Source organism: Salvelinus sp. IW2-2015, linkage group LG20 (assembly GCF_002910315.2).
Source record: "Salvelinus sp. IW2-2015 linkage group LG20, ASM291031v2, whole genome shotgun sequence".
NCBI classification, from domain to species: domain Eukaryota; kingdom Metazoa; phylum Chordata; class Actinopteri; order Salmoniformes; family Salmonidae; genus Salvelinus; species Salvelinus sp. IW2-2015.
In genome coordinates, this window is record NC_036860.1 from 2960696 (window position 1) to 2969774 (window position 9079).

Consider the following 9079-nt stretch of genomic DNA (forward strand, 5'->3'; position numbering starts at 1 on the left):
GCCCTCAGGTTCAAATAGACCCCCCTCTTTCCTCCCCACAGCCAGCTAAAAGGCCATGCGTTGTCCTTCACTAGGAGCCAACTAGTTCACTCCTCTCAGCGGTTTGGCCCCTGTGTTTCTAGGGGGCCAGCTCATCCCCTCAGGGACCTGATATACATGCTGCTGGTCACAGACAAACCTCACCTTTTAGATATAACTGAGAGTCATATTCCCCTGCTATTGTATACTTTGCCCAATCATCACTTGTGTTGTGACTGTAGAAAGCAAAATGCGCTGATTATAAATGAACTAGCTTTTTTGATCAGCTTCTCCGATTATGAATTTCCAATGGAAACACAACAGCTAGGCCCTGTAGTTTGTGTGTGTGTGTGTGTGTGTGTGTGTGTGTGTGTGTGTGTGTGTGTGTGTGTGTGTGTGTGTGTGTGTGTGTGTGGTGTGTGGTGTGTGTGTGTGTGTTGTGAGTGTAGAGGGTGCGGCCATTGATGTGTTTTTGTGTGTGTGTGTGTACGAGAATGAGAGATAGAAAGAGAGAGAGCGCACTGTGCTACTGTTATTTTGTGTGTACGGCTGTCTTTTGCCAGTGTGATGGCACTCTATTACAGTACCAGTCAAAAGTTTGGACACACCTACTCATTCAAAGGTTTTTCTTTATTTGTACTATTTTCTACATTGTAGAATAACAGTAAAGACATCAAAACTATGAAATAACACATACTGTATGGTAGTAACCAAAAAAAGTGTTAAACAAATCAAAATCTATTTTATATTTGAGTGTCTTCAAAGTAGCCACCCTTTTCCTTGATGACAGCTTTGCAAACTCTTGGCATTCTCTCAACCAACTTCATGAGGTAGTCACTTGGAATGCATGTCAATTAACAGGTGTGCCTTGTTAAAAGTTAATTTGTGGAATTTCTTTCCTTCTTAATGAATTTGAGCCAATCAGTTGTGTTGTGACAAGGTAGGGGTGGTATACAGAAGATAGCCCTATTTGGTAAAATACCAGGTCCATATTATGGCAAGAACAGGTCAAATAAGCAAAGAGAAATGACAGTCCTTCATTACTTTAAGACACGAAGGTCAGTCAATACGGAACATTTCAAGAACTTTGAAGCGTGGAGGAGGACGTGGGATGACGTGGGGGTGCTCTGCTGGTGACACTGTCAGTGATTTATTTAGAATTTGAGGCACACTTAACCAGCATGGCTACCACAGCATTCTGCAGAGATACGCCATCCCATCTGATTTGTGCTTAGTGGGACTATCATTGTTTTTTCAGCAGGACAATGACCCAAAACACAACTCCAGGCTGTGTAAGGTCGTTTTGACCAAGGAGAGTGATGGAGTGCTGCATCAGATGACCTGGCCTCCACAATCACTCGACCTCAACCCAATTGAGGTGGTTTGGGATGAGTTGGACAGCAGAGTGACGGAAAGGCAGCCAACAAGTGCTCAGCATATGTGGGAACTCCTTCAAGACTGTTGGAAAAGCATTCCTCATGAAGCTTGTTGAGAGAATGCCAAGAGTGTGCAAAGCTGTCATCAAGGCAAGAATGGCTACTTTGAAGAATCTAAAATCTAAAATAGATGTTGATTTTTTTAACACTTTTTTGGTTTCTATATGATTCCATATGTGTTATTTCATTGTTTTGATGTCTTCACTATTATTCTACAATGTAGAAAATAGTAAAAATAAAGAAAAACCCTTGAGTGAGTAGGTGTGTCCAAACTTTTGACTGGTACTGTATGTCAGTGCGTAAACGTGAGTGCCGTCTAATATCTGGGCTATTTTGACAWGGCATGCTCGCCAGCACCACCCCGGCCCCGTGCTAGTTGTAATTGTGTGATTTATGGCTGACGAAGGCGTCCAATTACAGAGCCATAATATCCACGTCATGCCTCATATNTATTTGGTAAAAGACCAAGTCCATATTATGGCAAGAACAGTTAAAATATGTAAAGAGAAACAACAGTCCATACTTTAAGACAAGAAGGTCAGTCAATACGGAAAATGTTAAGAACTTTGAAAGTTTCTTCAATTGCAGTCGCAAAACCATCAAGCGCTATGATGAAATTGTGTCTCATGAGGATCGCCACAGAAATGGAAGACCCAGTGCCCAAGTAACAGACACATCTCAATATGAACTGTTCAGAGGAGAATGCATGAAGCAGGCCGTCATGGTCGAATTGCTGCAAAGAAACCACTACTAAAGGACACCAATAACAAGAAGAGACTTGCTTGGGCCAAGAAACACGAGCAATGGACATTAGACCGGTGGAAATCTGTCCTTTGGTCTGATGAGTCTAAATTTGAGATTTTGGGTTCCCAGCCACCGTATCTTTGTGAGACGCAGATTAGGTGAAATGATGATCTCCGCATGTGTGGTCCCCAACGTGAAGCGTTGGAGGAGGAAGTGGGATGGTGTGGGGCTGCTCTGCTGTTGACACTGTCAGTGATTTATTTAGAATTCAAGGCACACTTAACCATCATGGTTACCACAGCATTCTGCAGCGATACACCTTCCCATCTGGTTTGTGCTTAGTGGGACTATCATTTGTTTTTCAGCAGGACAATGACCCAACACACCTCCAGGCTGTGTAGCCCTTACACAGCCTGGAGGTGTGTTTTGGGTCATTGTCCTGTGTGTTTTGGGTCGTTTGACCAAGAAAGAGTGATGGAGTGCTGCATCAGATGACCTGGCCTCCACAATCACCCGACCTCAACCCAATGAGATGGTTTGGGATGAGTTGGACTGCAGAGTGACGGAAAGGCAGCCAACAAGTGCTCAGCATATGTGGGAACTCCTTCAAGACTGTTGGAAAAGCATTCCTCATGAAGCTCGTTGAGAGAATGCCAAGAGCGTGCAAAGCTGTCATCAAGGCAAAGGGTGGCTACTTTGAAGAATCTAAAATCTAAAATAGATTTTGATTTTTTTAACACTTTTTTTGGTGACTACATGATTCCATGTGTGTTATTTCATAGTTTTGATGTCTTCACTATTATTGTACAATGTAGAAAATAGTAAAAATAAAGAATAACCCTTGAATGAGTAGGTGTGTCCAAACTTTTGACTGGTACTGTATGTCAGTGCGTAAATGCGAGTGCCCGTCTAATTTCTGGGCTATTTTGACAAGGCATGCTCGCCACCACCACCCCGGCCCCGTGCTAGTTGTAATTGTGTGATTTATGGCTGACGAAGGCGTCCAATTACAGAGCCATAATATCCACGTCATGCCTCATATCCCAACAGTGTCTCTACATCAGTTGAGCCATGTTAGCCCAAGCTTTCATTAATGACAATTACACTTTTTATAGTTCATTTAGTCCCACTTATTACCTGGGGTTTTTCAGGGAGGTAACCACCAGTAGCAGTCGGCAGACATTCCTAAWTAGTCAGTCGTTTGGATMCAGTGTTGGGTGGGGTTRTAGTCACATGGGCCGAGCGCTGCAGAGTTTAGCCCCTAGGCTGGTATCAGTGTGGGAGCCTATCTAGGGGTCCATCGGTGTGTAATAGATATCGCAGTGTGCTTTGGTGCGTTAAATAAACCAAATGGTGCGTGAGACATGTCTTCAGGGCTTGTTGTGGGGTCTTCTCTTAGACTTCTCCTTCTGTTATGTGATCAACCTTTGTGTGCTTTAAGTGCCGTTCTGGGAATTATAGAACTTCATGGGTTCATCATCTGAATGGACATTGTGTATACAGTAAATGTGTAATATGTGCCTGTGTGTGTGTGTTGGTGTGTAAAATGTGTCTATGTTAATTTGCCCATGAAAAGAATCGGTGTGTAAAATGGACCCATTGCAAGGGGTGCATTGATTGCTTATCAGAGTTTGCGATATGCCAGGGTACATCAATGTGTGTGTGTGTGTGTGCGTGTGAGCGTGCGTGCGTGTGTGTATGCGTATATATCTCTGTGTCCATCAACAGTGTGTGGAGAAGCCTATGCTAATTGTTGCCATGGAAACTGAGTGCTGCTAGAGTACAGATTCAAAGGAAGCATCTCTCCCCTCTCTCTTTCTTCCTTTTCCTCCCCCTCTCTCTCCCATCCCTCTTTCTTTTCTCAGTCTATTTGCTGCCATTCCCCTCTTCCTTTCCCCTCATTCATTCAGTCTCCTCTTCCCTCTCACTTGCTTTTCATCAAGGCCCACTCCAGCTGACTATTCTCCCTCTCTTACTCTTTCTCTCACCTCCTTCATTCTCGATCCATGAATCTCTTTCTCTGTCTCTTGGTGTCCCTCCACCTCCTCATATGCCTTACTTTTAGCAGATCGTCTGTATTTCTATTCTCTCTTTTCCTCTGTCGCTCTTCTCTGTCCCTCCCTCCCTCCCCTGCTCCCTCTCCCTCTCTCTTTAGAGGAGTGTACAATTGACAATTAACACAGGGACCTGTAATTAGTGCTGACGAACCTCCAGCAATTAGTTATCCTAAAGAAGTATTTTTGTCATCTCTACACACCTCCCCCTTTCATCCCCCAGCCTCTCAATCGCTCCTCTCTCTCTTTCCCTCTCTATCTTGCTCACTGTCTCGTTCCTATAGGGTTTGTTTGTTCAGGATTTTTCATTTTACTCCCTCTGCCTTTTAAACTTTTGCTTTTGTTCCACGGTGAGTGTGCACACACACTCCATGGTACTGACACACACACACCACACACACACACCACACACACACCACACTCCATGGTACTTACACACACACACACACACACACACACACACACACACACACACACACACACACACACACACACACACACACACACACACACACACACACACACACACACACACACACACACACACACACACACACACACACACATATTTAGAAACGTAATATTTTCTTATTTTCAATTAAAGTGACTCCAAAATGACACAAACCAAAACAAACTTTGTAGAGTCATGTAATCATTGCGTGCTATGAATATGGGACAGAGTATTTAACTTTTTACTATTTTTATACACATGTAAGTGAATTTGTCCCAATAATTTTGCTCCCCTAAAATGGGGGGACTATATACATAAAGTGCTGTAAATTCAAATTAAATCACCCGAAAATACCCCAAAATTAACGCTGACGGTCTGCACTTTAACCCCATCACTATTGTATAATTTCAAATCCAAAGTGCTGGAGTACAGAGCCAAAACAACATAAAATGTCCCAATGCTTTTGGACCTCACTGTATAGTTTTTCAAATAGGATATGTTTAACTACTTTTTCTTCTCACTTTGTGTCATTCTCTCTCTCTTCTTCCTTCCCTCAGTCCCTTCCCTGCATCACTGTTAATGAAGGTCTATAAAAAAGAGAGATACAGTATGTGGTCATTTACGTAAAGCGTTGGAGGTAGGTGGATGGAGGGATGGAGAGTAAATGAGTGTTGGGATAAAATAGGACAGAAGAGAGGAGGAGGGGTGAAGATGCGGGGGGTATTAAGACTTGTTATTCGCTCGGGGCATCCATCACTCCCTCCCTCAGAATCTGTCCATCTTTCTGTCTGTGTATCAGGGAGCCAGTGTTCACTCATCACATCAAGCCAGTTCCTCAGTCAACGTGCATCTCTCTCTCTCTCTCTCTGTTTGCTTCTTTCTCATCCTCTCTCCCTCTCTCCTTTGCATTCCCCTCTTCCCTCCTCCCTCCTCCTCTTGCCTTCTCTCTTTCCTCTCTTCCCTCCTCCCTCCTCCTCTTGCCTCCTCTCTTTCCTCTCTTCCCTCCCTGTCAGGGATTCAGCCACCCATCCAGCGGGAGAGTTTATGTCATCTATAATAAAGACCATTATGCTGCTTGAAAACACACCTCATGAAATATTGATCAGTATGAGTGTATGTATACCTTGTATCCATGTGTGTGTGTGTGTTTATGCACTATTGATGTACTGTATGTCATATACAACCTGTCCTAGCTAGGTTTCCATCCAATTGGTGACAGATTTTCATGTGAATAATAAAAGATCAGCATAAAGAAACCAGTGGTGTTTCCAGTGAAATGTACTTTTCGCTTAAGTTTTCATTTACCGAATAAAAATCMAAAGTCCAATGTGTTTCTATGGCATTTTCAACTCTACTGATATTTTTGTCACAAAAACTGTTGTATTAAATAGAAAATGTGTCTACTCTAGTCTTGGCACATGTCCTCTAGCCAACAGCTCACAGTTACAGTGAGGGTAGGCTACATGATGAGTTACTATGGATAAACACCAGTCAAGCATCAATCATCGTGTCACCAGAATAAGACCCTCGATATTTATTGGAAAAGAGCATCAAGATCACCATGCACTTTCATCACCCTGTGAAGTTCATCATCATTTATTTCATCTGTAGCCTAATAAACTGAATGGTTTCCTGAATCGTAGTGGAAGAACCACACACCATATCATCGTGTGAAGTTTACTTCAATATGATGGTTATTATATCAATATTTGCACATAAAGGCGTTTCCACCACCATTTCTTGCATAATTAATTAACAAAAAATGATCTGTCAGCATTTAGAAAATTGTACCGAGAATTCCTGTTTCCATCACAGCTGTAGTGATTTTTTTTATACGGTATCACTTTACTCGCATAAAAACTGTAGATGGAAACATGGTTAGTGATARACTGATTCATGTTATAGGCTCTTGTCAATCCACTTAAGTCAATCAATGTGTATGGGCCACATTGACCTCTCTCTTTCTCTCTCTCTCTCTCTCTCTCTCTCTCTCTCTTTCTCTCCTCCCTCCCCCCAGGTATTACATTCCCACTCCTCGATTATGCCTGTCTGCGGCTGCCACAGCCCCTCCCACCCTCAGGAAAGGCGAGCGTCCCCCACGCCCCTGCCCCCCCAGGAGGTGAGACGTCCTCCCCGGCGCCGTGCGGCCCTCTCCTCCCTCTCCCTGTCCCTCCTGGGCCTCCTGATGTGCCTGTTCCACCTGCCCCRCGCCTGTCACTCTCGCAGAGACAAGGGCGGGGGCGTGGCCCACTACATCCCCATGGCCCAGKCCCCCCACCACCAGGTGCTGCCCAAGCTGGTGCAGGGTCTCAGCATCGCCGTGGTGCTGGTGGGCAACTCTAGCGAGGTGGCGTTGGCGGGCGCCCGGGAGAAGGACGACTTCCTGCACATGCCGCTGGCGCCCAARGTGGAAGTGCTCACCATGAACGAGACGGACCCCAAGAGCATCATCAAGAGCATCTGTGACCTGATGACAGAGCACTGGCTGCAGGGCGTGGTGTTCGGGGACGACACGGATCAGGAGGCCATAGCCCAGATCCTGGACTTCATCTCTGCACAGACACACATCCCCATCCTGGGGGTCCGCGGTGGCTCCTCCATGATCATGGCTGCCAAGGTACAGTGTGTGTGTTTCTATGTGTACTGTGTGTGTGAGAGAGGGTGATCGAGAGAAAAAAAAGTATGAGAAATGTTTTTATCTGTTAGTCTTGATTCTCTGTATTTCATTGTTGTCTTTAACAATGATCTGTTTACAAATGAAGCGGCGATGGCTTTCTGGTGCAATGTCGTTACCGGTATCAGATCAATGCTGGTTCATTCATGGGAAAACAGATGCAGAGGTTTGACAGAGAGCAAGAGGGGTTGTTTCCTTTGAAGAAAACTGGAAAGAGTGGGGAAGTTGGAGACAGGATCAGCGTGGTGCGATAGGAGGGAACAGGAAGACAGGGAGAGAAGACGTGCATAGAGAAAGAAAATAATAACTCAAGTAGACTGGCATGAGAGAGAGAGATACAGGAAGCTGTACTGTCACCAGACACCCAGTTTTACCTCGGTATGACAGAGTTCCACTAGATCCCTCTATGGCTCATCCCTGTGATATTTCTCCCCCACCCCTTTTCATTCTATTCACTTTAACCATGTCTAATGGGATGAAGCAATCTGGTCCTGCTTTATCTTAGCCGGCTGTGATCCGCGTTTGGACCGTGCTGCTGGACTGGACTATTTTTTTCTGCAGAATAATCAACTTTTATTCAGCCTGAACAAACACAGCTGTACAAAATGGGCTCCCAGAAACTCCTAGAATTTCAAACAGCCTCCAAAAAAAAGCTGCCGGGAATGAGGCCGTCCGCTGGGCATTCCAACTGACGCCACGTGCTTTCAGCACAACGGGTTCCATTGTGGATAAAACATTATCTCTGCTCACCCTTCCACGTTTGACCCTGCGTCAACAGGGTCCAGCAGTAAACATGACCCACTATGACACACTAGGGCCACCAGCCAGCCATTCATCCCCCTATATCCCCATTACACCATGGAGGATAGCATTGGACAGTCAAATGACATTTACCCCACACATCTCTATCGACAGGTACGACACCCACTGACCCTGCCCCTTGTTCCACAGCCATACATACGTGTCATAAACACCATAGTATATCCTACACACATAGATATATTTATGATACATCACCCGCCCGTCTTAAACGTGTGAACATGATGTATTTTATTGTTCATAAAGAGGTGGATGGGTTATGCATGCAGACTGAAGGTATAATTCATTAGTGCACGTGCCATCCATGCGCCAGGAGCACAGGCTTGTGCCGCTGCGGCTAAATGGATTTCCCAGGCCGGAAGCCAACACAGGGCCCAGGAGAGAGAAATGGAGCCACATCCAAGGCCATGCTAGTCTCCGTCTCCAAACGGATTTGTGTCTGTTGTTTAATGGGCTGAAACAATATTYMTTGAGAATATGGTAGYACAAGAGCGGGAGAAGGAGAGGGATGGTGAAAGAACAGCCTCTCCTCCTGAGAGAGAATCTGGGGGAAGATGGACAGCAGGTGTGTGGAGAGGACGGCGCTAAAGAAGCTAGCTGCTGGAAACGTAGCAGACAGAGTGAGACAGCAGCACAGACTGGAGGCGTGAAGGAGCAAGGAGAGGCCCCGTAGCTGGGAAGAGAAAAGAGAGAGAGACAGAGTGAAGAAGGTAAAATCAAAGGTTGAAGCAGAGAGCTTGAGAAAATGTGGTGTAAGTCTTGGGGAACTAGACTGAACAGAAATATAAACGCAACATTCAACAATTTTAATGATTTTACTGAGTTACAGTTCATATAAGGAAATCCGTCAATTTAAATAAATAAATTAGGCTCTAATCTATGG

At 44.8% G+C, this 9079-nt stretch overlaps 1 protein-coding gene across 1 annotated transcript in view; it reads left to right on the forward strand.

Moving 5' to 3' along the window:
- The window catches only part of LOC139022654 (glutamate receptor ionotropic, NMDA 2B-like), a 30501-nt gene extending 22852 nt beyond the window's left edge, over positions 1-7649 (forward strand). Inside the window, exon 2 of the mRNA XM_070433678.1 lies at positions 6721-7649. Within this exon, the coding sequence (XP_070289779.1) occupies positions 6721-7368 (648 nt within the window). The 3' untranslated portion in view covers positions 7369-7649. The remainder of the gene's footprint in view (positions 1-6720) is intronic.
- The last annotated feature ends 1430 nt before the right edge of the window (positions 7650-9079 follow it).